The 11,420-nt window shown below is 37.3% G+C and overlaps 1 protein-coding gene across 1 annotated transcript; it reads left to right on the top strand.

The window, feature by feature from the left end:
- Nucleotides 1–2,359: 2,359 nt before the first annotated feature.
- On the top strand, nt 2,360–10,235 carry LOC104399606 (sulfotransferase 6B1-like). The gene is made up of 6 exons (XM_010020727.1): nt 2,360–2,504; nt 3,287–3,471; nt 4,278–4,404; nt 6,714–6,808; nt 7,870–8,056; nt 10,117–10,235. The coding sequence occupies exons 1-6, from the start codon at nt 2,360–2,362 to the stop codon at nt 10,233–10,235; spliced, it is 858 nt and encodes a 285-aa protein (XP_010019029.1).
- Nucleotides 10,236–11,420: the final 1,185 nt, after the last annotated feature.

The raw sequence follows: 11,420 nt of genomic DNA, 5'->3' as shown, positions 1-11,420 counted from the left end.
GAATACCATACACTTGCATGGTGTGGATGGGCCTACTTTCAAGCAGCATTTCAAGAGGACTAATTTCAGTCTGATTCCCCTGGATTAACATTATGCATGCTGAAAAGAGAAGTTAGTATAAAAAGCAATGAGTTAAGATGAGTTAAGAGAATGGGAATTTACCTTGCTACTGTACTGCTTCTGTTTTACACCTTAGCCATTTCATTTGTGAATGATTAATCAAGGTCCAAGTGATCAGATTAGGCAAATGTGCTGACTCAAAACATAATAGGAATGCAAGAGGAAATGAAAGAGAAAAGGCAAAGTAATGGAAAAGCAAAGTAAATATGCAACACATTTTACAGTAAGATTATTTTTGCTAAGTCAAGGTAATACAGTTTTATTAGCTTATGTTAAATCCTTATGGCTGGACTGATGACTGAAAAATAAACCTTAGAAATCTCTGTATTCAGACTCATACAGATGTTCAGAATAACAAAGATACAGGTGTCTTTATGTCTCCAAGCATACTTTGTAGACCTGTAGTAACCAAAGTGGTATTTGTTCAGTGAGCATAGATTTTTAAGGATTTACACCCTAAGACAGAAAGCGATGGCTTAGGTCTTCAGATTGGGAGCAAGAGAAAAATGTTGAGCTCCTCACCACTGAGAGATTGCCTAACTCCTACCTGAGAATCAGTACCCCTTGTATTTTTTGTACCCTCACTTACTCACTTGATCACCTCCTGGAAAGACTCTCCAACTTCCTCTCATCCCTAGTGATAAGGAACATATCATGTTTTCCATGATTTTCATCCCCACTTGGCCCTGCGTAACTGGAACTCATAGTTCACTGATGAACTCACAGTTTACAGGGAATATTTTGCAGGTAATAACTGTTTAAGGGCAACTTTATAGGCAACACAGGCAAAGAGATCTGGTCTTGCTGAATCCAGTTATTTTTGGCTGGTAGGCTGGCAATATAGCAAAGAAAAGAAAGGGGAGGGGGAATCAATATTATATTGCTGTCTTTTTTGGATCTTGAGTTAGAAAAAGAAAAGTAGAGAAGCCGGTAACTGTCCTTACTCCTTGTAATTTTGACAGCTCAGTTGTTCCTTGGAAGGGCTTCTGTAATCACTAACTTCTTACCAGGGTCATAAGAGGTACCTTCAGTAATGGGAGGTACTTAGGTAAACCTGTTATTATTTATGATAAAAAAAGATCTGGGACCTTGGTAAACTTGAGAAATTCCTGAAGGAAATTTAATCTATCTATTTGATCAGGGTCTTGAGTTGAAGATACTGAAAGGCCCCAGCTGAATATATTGTAGGAGGTTTTCAATAGAAATAGTGAAGACACTGGACGTTTGAGGAAAATTATGTAAAAACGAGTAAATTAATTTGTGGCCATTGAAAGGAAAATTGAAAATATTAAGCATTCCAAAAAGGTTTGATTGAAATCTGAGCTATTTATTTTACTGTGGTGCATTAAGATCACTTTAGACAGAAGGGGAGCTTTCAAAAACTAATAAAGACATTTTTCTACAGATTCAATTTTTATTTTTTTTAAATACATTTCAAAGCAGGTAATTAATTTACAACTGCCTCTTTCCTGCACACAACTCTTATTTTGATGAATCTGCATATTCTGTTGAAAGATTTAAAAATCTTCATCACTTCTAGTCATGAAACATGCAGGATTCAAGCCAATGTTAAGTATCCGGTTTAAATTTGTGATTTTTGTTGTCTATACTACTGTTATGGACACACGTGACAGCTTAAAAATGATTGTGCCTCTAAGCGCCTCTATTTTTAAGATGCCTCAGGCTGAAATCCTAACATGTTCAAAAATCTAGTTCCTTAAGATCATAGAATTCAGTCTGTTGTATATTTGGTAAAATGAAACAAAAATATTTCATTCACATAAAGTAAGACATTGGTTTTGTATTCATAAGAAGTATTTTAAGATGCAGCTTTTTCCTTGAAAGCTAAAACAGCTTCCAGCAAGGTATAGCTTATAGAATAATCATTTTAAGCATATTTTAAGGCAACATATAATGTTCATTCTTGTAATTTACCACAATTAATAAATTTTAACTATCACCTCATTAGTTTATCTGGAGAGCTAACAAATGACGTACTTTTTTATGCCTACATTCAGTTATTTATCAAATTACCTCTAATACTTCAGTTAACTTTATCAACTACGTGGAAAAATCAATATCTGATATGACTCCATGGTGTGTAGCAAAGTATATAAGCATGAAGTTTCTATTGCTTAGTCTCAATTTGTCGCTTCAGACTATCTGACTGAGAAGTTACTCTTAAATCCTCTTCATTTCACTGTTATCTGACTTGCAGGAGTCCAAGACTTAAGCAAACATGTCCAACCCCAGTGAGGCAGAACTCATTCACATGTTTAAGGGGATTCCCTTTACCACCAGGTCTTCTCCAGAACTTTTAAAATCCTTGGATACTTTTGATGCCAGAGAAGATGACGTCCTTTTGGTTTCCTATCCCAAATCTGGTAAGTTCCACTTTTAGGTGTTAATTGCAAGAAGTCTCAATTGTTTGTTCTCTGCTTAAACTAGTTGGGAAATGTCTGTGTACATGAAACAGGAAAGGCTGTTTGAGCTTATGAATATATTACTCTGTTAGTAAGTGCTCAAGTTAAAAAAAAAAAAAAAAAGCATTATATTTATCTAAATCTGATCCTTTAATTTAAAATAATCGCAGGTGTTTTCATGTTGGAAAGCAAGTAAGTATTTCTTGTAAGCAAAACCTGTACTTGGAGGATTTTCCTAAGGACTTTCTACATACAATTATGAGCAAGTCAAGAGTCATATTAAGTTATTTGTATGGCTCTTGGCTGTAGATGTATTAATTTCTTTTTCCCTCTCCCACTGCCTCATTGCACACAGAAGCACACAGGAGGAAGCTCAATCAGTACTTTCCAAATCTACAGACTCAAGTTACAATAAGGAAAAAACTCTCAGATAATTGTAAAATAAATAATGGAAATAACATAACCACCTCTCAGCTGACAAGCATTTGTCTAATAAGATTGGTTTGGTACCAACATTAACACTTCTCACAGAGTTACTTTGTACTTCAGCTACAGCCCTAATTTTTCCAGTATTTATACATTTGGAGCCAATGGGATGATTCAGCTATGTGAAGGTTGTTGAATCTAGGGGATTAGAAGTATCATTTGTTCCCTAGGAAGCTGTTTCCATATGTATGTTCCATATATTTTCTTGGTAACAAATCTTCTTTCCTTTGTTTTTCCTTAAAATTACTTTTCTGCAGGCACTCACTGGCTTGCAGGAGTTATAACAAAGCTTTACAATACCCAAGTTACACTAACATCTCCCATTGAATTTGGAGACATTTCCAAACTTGAAGAGCTGAATAAACTCTCATCAAAGAGAATCATTCCAACACACTTAGACTACAACATGTTACCTCCCAATTTTAAGAATAAAAAATGCAAGGTAAGGCAAAAAGATATAAAAGCAGTAAGATACATAAAGTGTCTATTAGGAATCTATTTTGGAAGAAAATTCAGTCTATCCCAATTATTAAGGACAATCCATAATAATTTTTAAATGATTTACAGTTTCCTGAATTGGTTTGCTATGAATTTTGGAGACACAGCTGAGCAGAGACTTGGGCTAGGGACTGTGTTCTGCTCCTGCCTCACTGCTCCCATGGGGTTATTTGTATACCAGGCACCACACAAAATAGAACATCAACATTTTTTTAATAATATTTAATAATAATTTTATAATTTAATAACATTTAATAATAATATATTATTAAAGATGGGGGAGGGGTAGGTTGGGTGTGTTCTCATGGACCTGTTTCACTGGAGGACTGGCTTAGAAAATAGTTCTCTTGGGTAATTAGAGGCTGTTCTGGGGTGAAGGTATTCTGCCCATCCTCTTGAAGCTTTGTGAAGACTCTTTTGTAAAGGTTTTGTGGGGCAAACAGAGGAGAACTGAAATGTGGGAAGCAGATTCAGATCACAGTTTTGAGTTCCTCCCGTGTTAATGTGGGAGATCTTAAAAAAATAAGCTCTGGGTCTCAGATTTTATATTAAAAGTTCAAAATTTCAGGATTACTCAGATCCAGGTTTTTGGAAAAAAGCTAGTTTGAATGAAAGCTCAAAATTTATGTTTTGCAGCAGTCCTCTGAATGTTAGTTAGAAAATGGTTCCATGTATTAGTTACCATACTGACTCATGAGGTAAAATGAACACAGATATTATCATTAATAACCATATCATCTTCATTTACAGATGATCTACATCAGCAGAAATCCAAAAGATACTGCAGTTTCCATGTATCATTACTACAGAGATAACCCAAACCTTCCCACTATAGACACCTGGACTGCTTTCTTTGACTTGTTCTTAAAAGGAGATGGTAAGGATAAATGTTACATTTTCTCCTTGCAGTTTACATTAGCTTATTATGCACAGGAAGATTTATGAAATGTGAACTATGTGAAAACTCCTTATTGAACTCCTTCTTCATATGGCTTTAGCTGTTGGGGTTTTTTTCAGGATGAATTCTAATGTCAAACTAAACAAGAACAAATAATAGGATACTATCTTCAGCCCTGCAAGGAGACATTTTGGTAAGTGGCTGGCTTATTTCAGCACAACTGCTCTTTGCAGGGTTTTGCTGTCCTCTGACATATCTGTTAAAAAACACAGACAAGTTACTGATTTTATTTCTTCCCACAAACGCTCTGAAACCCCAGACAATTTGTTGATTTTGATGTGGATTTGCCTGTGTTAGAGCATTTCCAACCTTGTCGCACAAACCACAGTAACAGGCTGCTTTCCACCAAGAGTTCATGTTTAAACTGTGATAGAAAAGGTATGCATATACAGCTCCTTTGCCATGTCAAAGTGTGGGCAATGGGGCACACCGGGAGACCATCCCCAGGCTGCCCTGAGAGCTATGCTTGCAGATCTAATGCCTTGTCCAGTCTTGAAGACTTGGTTGGCCCTTCAGAGGGAGTCTAGATGCTTTCATAGAGCCCCGCTGCACACGCTCTGCCTGATGTGTTGTCTTAGTAGCAGGGTCCAAAGACCAAGGACAAGAGTGAGATTTTTATGAGTGGCCATTCCGGCATGGAGACTGACAACAGGACCATATTGCACTTATCCACTCCCATTTTTAGTGTTTTATTACATCTCTGAGGACATGTTCCTGCTATACAACCATAGCGACGATAACAGCAACAATTACAGATTGGCTTGAAAACTTTGAAAGAAAAGCGCCATTGCAGTCATAACCATTAGAGCTCCAGAAGTCAATTTGTCTACTGCCTTGCATACGCTTTGGCTCACATCTTGTGCTCCTAGTTCAGGGCAGCCCTAAGGCACAACCTTCAGTGATTTGCAGTATCTTGGCTTGTTTAGTATCAACTCTCAACATATGATAGTGAAAAAAATAAAAGAGGATTGGATTAAATTTTAAAAACATCTCCCAATCATCTGTAATTTAGTAGCCACCTTCTATTTTCTGTGTACTTACACATGGCATAAAAAGGTAACTATGTTGGTTACAATAGAAATTTAGGTAAGAGGTGGTGCAGAGATATAGTTTTTGCTCCTAATAGAAACATTAAGCTGCTTGATTCAGATCCTGTAGTACTCTTTGCAAAGGTAATCTCAGTTCAGAACAAGCAGGAGGACAAACAGTGACAACTGTGATGCTGTCCTTAGAGTCTCCAAGGCTGTGTGCTGTACCCCTGAAGCCAACAGGGCTGTTCTACTCAACTGTGGGACACATCCTCAGTGTGGTTGACCAGGAGAGTGGGGTTTAATTGCACACTGTGGAGCACATATGCTTTGCAGTTTAACAATACTTTATGTCCAGAAGAGGTCTGCAGACTGGAGTATTCGGTAAAATACTTAATCATAACTCACAGCTTGCAAACAAACTGATGCCCCTTACAATATTATACTTTTCTAGTGGTAGTTATAAAGCAGAGACACAGTTGTGGAGAATGCTACCTGTGATATCCCTGTCCAGGCCTCTTCTCATCACCCTACAAGAGGCTTTCAACTCAGCTTTCAATGCAGTCCATCTTCTCTTTCAACCAGGAGGGTCAGAATTTTGTTTTTTAAAGAAAAATGCAGTTTAGCTGTCCTCCTATGGCTCAGCAAAAGGAGTATTCAGACAAAACAAGTACTATGAGTCAGCTATAAAACTGTAAGTTATCTATGTCATTAGCTGAATGATGTATTTGCATAACTTCTTTACATAATTCTTCTTTGATGTTTAAAAATAATACAGATTCTCCTCTGCTGGGACAAAACAGAGCTAACGAAAGCATGCTCCATTTAAAGACTCCTTATTTCATCACCTAGTGAAGAGACCGTATTTCTAGCTGTGATCATAGTCATGCAGACATTTGCTGAGATGCTCAGATTTTGTTAGGCCAATACCTTTTCCCTCATTACTGGCCTTTTCTTAGATTTGGAGTCTCTTTCCACTATAGAATCATATCTCGGAATCATATCTGCATGTCTAATATGAAAAAGAATTCAAACAAGAATGGTAAGCTTGAGTCACTTCACAAAAAGGATTCAATCTGTTTTAGAGGGATACAGGGCATATATTATGAAGGGATCATTCCCCTAGAAGTGCGAGGTACTGTCAGAATTATTTAAGAATAAAATTTATATGAATCTTTTTTACATGGGTTCTCTTTTCAGTTGTCTGCGGATCCTGGTTTGATCATTTCCTAAGTTGGGAAGAACACGAAAATGACAAAAACATACTGTTTCTATTCTATGAAGACATGAAGAAGGTAAATATGCTCTCTGCTCTGATTTCAGAATGCCTTACTTGCAAATTAACATCATTAAAATATCAAAGAGCAGATTATAATGAAAAAGGAGAAAGAAGGAAAATGTGAATGTATGTCTTTGGGCATATTTTCTGTTTGCACAGAACTTTATATTAGTGAACTAATTCTGACTGCAAAGTTATATAAATATCAATCCTGTGAGAGCTGCATTTCACAGATGTAGGAGTGGGACATATATTACATTATTTTCCCCAGGTTACAGGAAGAATTTTAAGTTCCTTGTTCCTGGTCCCATGGAAAGACTAGCCAAGGACATCTGTTGAGGGCCACACATTAACCTGCTGTACATGACATTTCGGGTGAAATTTTCATAAAGTAATATTAGACAATAGAACTGCTCATGGACAGTGGGACTTTTGCTCCCTATGAGAAAGAAAATTAGAGTCTCAAGGGGTAGGAAAAATGTTTTGATGAAAGGAAATTATTATGCAGAAACTGCTTTGTTATTCTTTTAAAAAGTCAAATACCACCAAATCTGAGCTTTCAGAGAATGAATTTTTGGGTGAATAGAAAACAATTTCTAGTGTTTCCATTAAAATAGTTTTGTTCCTTTTTTTTTTTTTTTTTCTGGGGGGTGGGGGGAGGTAAAGAGAAGTCCACTAGGGCATATAAATAAACCAGTTGGATCTGTAGATATAGCACTTCCAGTGAAATAAGCTACTTACACAGAAGCTGAGCTTAAACTATTTCTCTGCTCCCAGTGAAATAATTCTGAGAGACAGAAGGATATTTCACCTGCACTGGGAGTAAAATTGGCAATGTAACTAACTGTATTTGACATCACATACTTAGCATTTACTCATTTCTGTGAGTATGGGTAAGAGAGGAATCTGGTTTACTGCACCCATCATCTACACAGTCCAATAACATCTTTAGCTTTGCTGGAAAGCAAATAAATGTGTGATAAACTTGGTAGGTAATAAAAAGAATCATTTTCATACCAACTTAAAGTCCGATAGTCAGCTCAGAAACATAAAAGCTTCATTTTTCTTGTATCTCAGGATCTCCCTAAGGTTGTAAAGGACATTAGTTTGTTCTTGGGTTTAAACATCAGTGACAGTGACATCCAAGACATCTGCAAGAAGTCCTCATTCTCAGAGATGAAAAATGACGCAGAAAAGGAGAACAGCAATCCCAGTAACACTGTTTGTGCACTGACATCCGACAGTAAGCTGATTTTCCGAAAAGGTGAGTTCCTTTGGCTGGGCTTAACACAGTAGAAGGAGTAGGAATCCAGCTAGAGGCCACAGTCCAGGTCTTTCCTGCACTGTAGTGATGTTTTGGGTCAGCCCCAGAAAGAAGTGACAGGATTCTTCAATTTGAAGCCATCTTAAAAATCACTTTCTTTCTAAGTTCTCTGGTCTCAAATGTAGACTTATAATAAGGAAGCACGGGGGAGTCTGAAAAACAGTCTGACTAATATTACTCTGTGGGAGCTTTTATGCTAAAAGCAAAGCTTCACAAAGCATTAATCTGTATCTGTCTTTTTTAACTAAAAGTTGACCACTTCAGTCTTTTACAACGTGTCTCCTCTGATATCACCTGCAAAGGTCACTCAGTTTTAGAAAAAGCTAGACACACTCCTTCCAAAGGAGACCGCTTGTAGCCTTTATCCTCCATACTATATCTAACCTTATTGAAATGTTCCTGGAAAAGGAATATGCTGACAATGATAACAACAAAAGAATGGATGACTCAATCACCTGATGACCTCACAGGTAGCCCTTAGACCTTGGCCAAGCTGGAATCCGTGGTAAAATCTCGAACAGTGCTTAGCTCACATGTGACTCTAAAATACCTGCAGGAGCTGTTTTCTTGCTGCTAACATTTCCTCAGATTAGAAAAATAATTAGATCAAACCATCATGTTTAGTTGGATTTTGATTATTTTTACATAGTTAATTTTCAAACAATTGATAATTTAAAACCAAGAGTTGTTTCAATTAATAAGGAAACACTTTTTTACATTTCACTAATTCAGAATGTTTTTAACAATGAGCTAAAGCAAGTGCCAAAATACAATCTGTCAGTAAAAAACAAACAAGTAAAACCCTCAGATACACTTTTCTAAGTCAGTGACCTTTGACAAAGACATGCTGAAAGATTTGAAAAACACCAACAGTTTCACTTCCAAGTAGTTCCTATGCAAATCCTGGGGAGTTAGCTAGTTGCAGCCAGTTTACAGAAGATTTATACATATATATTATTATTCGGGCTCTCTTTTCTTGTCTCTGCTGTCCAGAATGCTATTTTAGTTAGCAGTTTTGGGATCGCAGAATCACAGAGTCATAGAATCCCAGGTTGGAAGGAACCTCAAGGATCATCTGGTCCAACCTTTCTTGGCAAAGCATGACCTAAACTGGATGTTCCAGCACCCTGTTCAGCCGAATCTTAAAAGTGCCCAACGTTAAGGAATCCACCTCTTCTCTGAGGAGATTATTTCAATAGCTGGTTGTTCTCATTGTAAAATATTCTCCTCTAGTGTCCAGTCAGGATGACCCTGGGATACAGGGTCTTGAGATGATGCATTGTACACATTGTCTCAATCAAATATATCAGGTTAATAAACAATTTCCTGTTTACTCAAACTGGGTAACAGTTGAAACACTTTACTGAGCATGAGTGTGCGTGGTCACCCAGAAGCAGCCAACTGCCCACTTATGTAATGGGACATCTCTTCTGTAGAAAGACTTAGAGATTAGGAGTGGGTGTGAGGGTGGGATTCATTTATCAGGGCATTCTGGGCTCCTTTTTTAGGAGTCTTCTTTAGTCAATGGAGTCATATGGCTGCTTTTGGGGCACCATTCATTTGATGAGTTTTAGATGTTGACTAGGATGAGATGGGTTTCAGACAGGAAGCAACCATTTCCTCTGCTGCCTGTGGAAGTGCTAAGGCAGATCTTTAACTGCATACATCTAAGGTGCAGAAGATGCCTCTCTGCTGAGATGACCAAGAGCTCTAATCCATCTAGAAAACCTGCTGCTCTTCAGGTACCACTTAGTTGTTGGCACTAACCAAGTATGAGGCTGAGGGTTAACAGCATTTATGGAACCAGCTGCTTCCTTCAGAGTCCCACCAGACCAATAAAACAATTACTTACAATCATGACCTACCACAGAGACTGTGGTTAATTATATATTAACAATTTGTGCCAACAGCAGCATTAACCAAACTGGGCTGCATTGAAATTATTTTCTGCACTATATATTGCTAATCTCGCTGTTCTTTTTCTGCTCCTGCTCTCCTAGGCACTGTTGGTGATTGGAAGAACCATTTCACGCCAAAACAGAATCAAAGGTTTGAAGAGATATTTAATGAGAAAATGAAGCTCAGCAAAATGGCAAAAAGTCTCACCTATGAATTTTAACTGCATGTGAAGAACAATACCCAATTATCAACAAACACAGATATAGCAATTGGTGGGAAATTCTGAATGGGGTCTCCCACTCTGTTTATAAGCCTCCCAGCAGAAAAGATTGTAAACATGAGATTTTGCAGATAGGAAAATTCTGACACAATGCCAGAGCTGAACTAAGTTTTCAGTGGGCAGATGTATATGGTTTTACAGAGTCAGGTGTCAGACTCATTTTTCTACAACCAAATCTACGTTATAATTTATTTATTTTTTGCTCTAGAGGGACACAAATGGATGTCTTAGATATAATTTAGGAATTTTACCTAAGATATTAAGAAAAAAAATTAAAACCAAACCCGTAAGAATCTGAATATATGAAGTCTAAACCCACATAATAAGAAAATAACCAAAGATTTGACCCCAGCCCTGTACCCTTCCTGATCTACCATGATTTAGAAAGTGCCTATCTTATCAGACTTGATATTGCAGTTGAAACCTGAAGCTTTACATTTGATGATCTGAAGTGAAATTTGTTTATAAAATGTCTTTTAAATGTCTTTTGTGTATATATATATATAAAAATATGTAGTTCTTTGATGTAATTTATTTCTGGGTTAGGTACTGCATAGTGTTTATGTTTTAAATGCAACTGATAAAAATCCATGTAAATTTCTGCACCATATGTTGGGAATTACAAACATGGGTTTTTTTCCATTTGACTTTCTTCCTGCAAGATGCTTGTTTCCTCTGTTTTGATGAGAAGCATTTTACTTCATAGTCCTTGCTCAACAGAACTCAACAGTTCCACTGTGGTAAACAAGCTGCACTCAGAGACAGTTTAATCCGAACACGACTTACTTATTTACCCTGCCCTGATAAGACAGATTTTCCAAGAATCAGCTGTCTGTGTTCATATCTGAAGGACTGTTCTAGGAACCCAGAAAGGATTTTTCTTCCAATTTATTCCATGAGGTGTTTTCTGTCCTCACCTTCAATTTGCTTTGTAGGCTGGCTTTAAGGACTCTTCTCCCCAAACTAGATCTTGCCAACCATGCAATGCCAAGGCATCAGCAGGCAGAAAAAAACATCGTAAAAGCTGTTTGAAAAGAAACCGACGCAGAGAAACATGGTTACTCTGACTCTTGCGTTCTCCAAAGGTACGCATCGGTAAGGCATGCTCGTCCTCTGTTTCTGAGA

The sequence above is a fragment of the Nestor notabilis genome, unplaced genomic scaffold (genome assembly GCF_000696875.1).
Source record: "Nestor notabilis isolate BGI_N333 unplaced genomic scaffold, ASM69687v1 scaffold33678, whole genome shotgun sequence".
Lineage (NCBI taxonomy): Eukaryota > Metazoa > Chordata > Aves > Psittaciformes > Psittacidae > Nestor > Nestor notabilis.
The sequence above is the reverse complement of the archived record's forward strand: the minus strand, read 5'-3'. Positions and strand labels throughout refer to the sequence as shown.

What these genes read in the sequence shown, in the direction of transcription:
- LOC104399606 (XM_010020727.1), top strand. Translation starts at nt 2,360, where the DNA reads ATGTCCAACCCCAGTGAGGCAGAACTCATTCACATGTTTAAGGGGATT. An exon ending in TCTATGAAGACATGAAGAAG is followed by an intron (nt 6,809 to 7,869) that starts GTAAATATGCTC and finishes CTTGTATCTCAG; the next exon opens with GATCTCCCTAAGGTTGTAAA. An exon ending in TAAGCTGATTTTCCGAAAAG is followed by an intron (nt 8,057 to 10,116) that starts GTGAGTTCCTTT and finishes CTGCTCTCCTAG; the next exon opens with GCACTGTTGGTGATTGGAAG.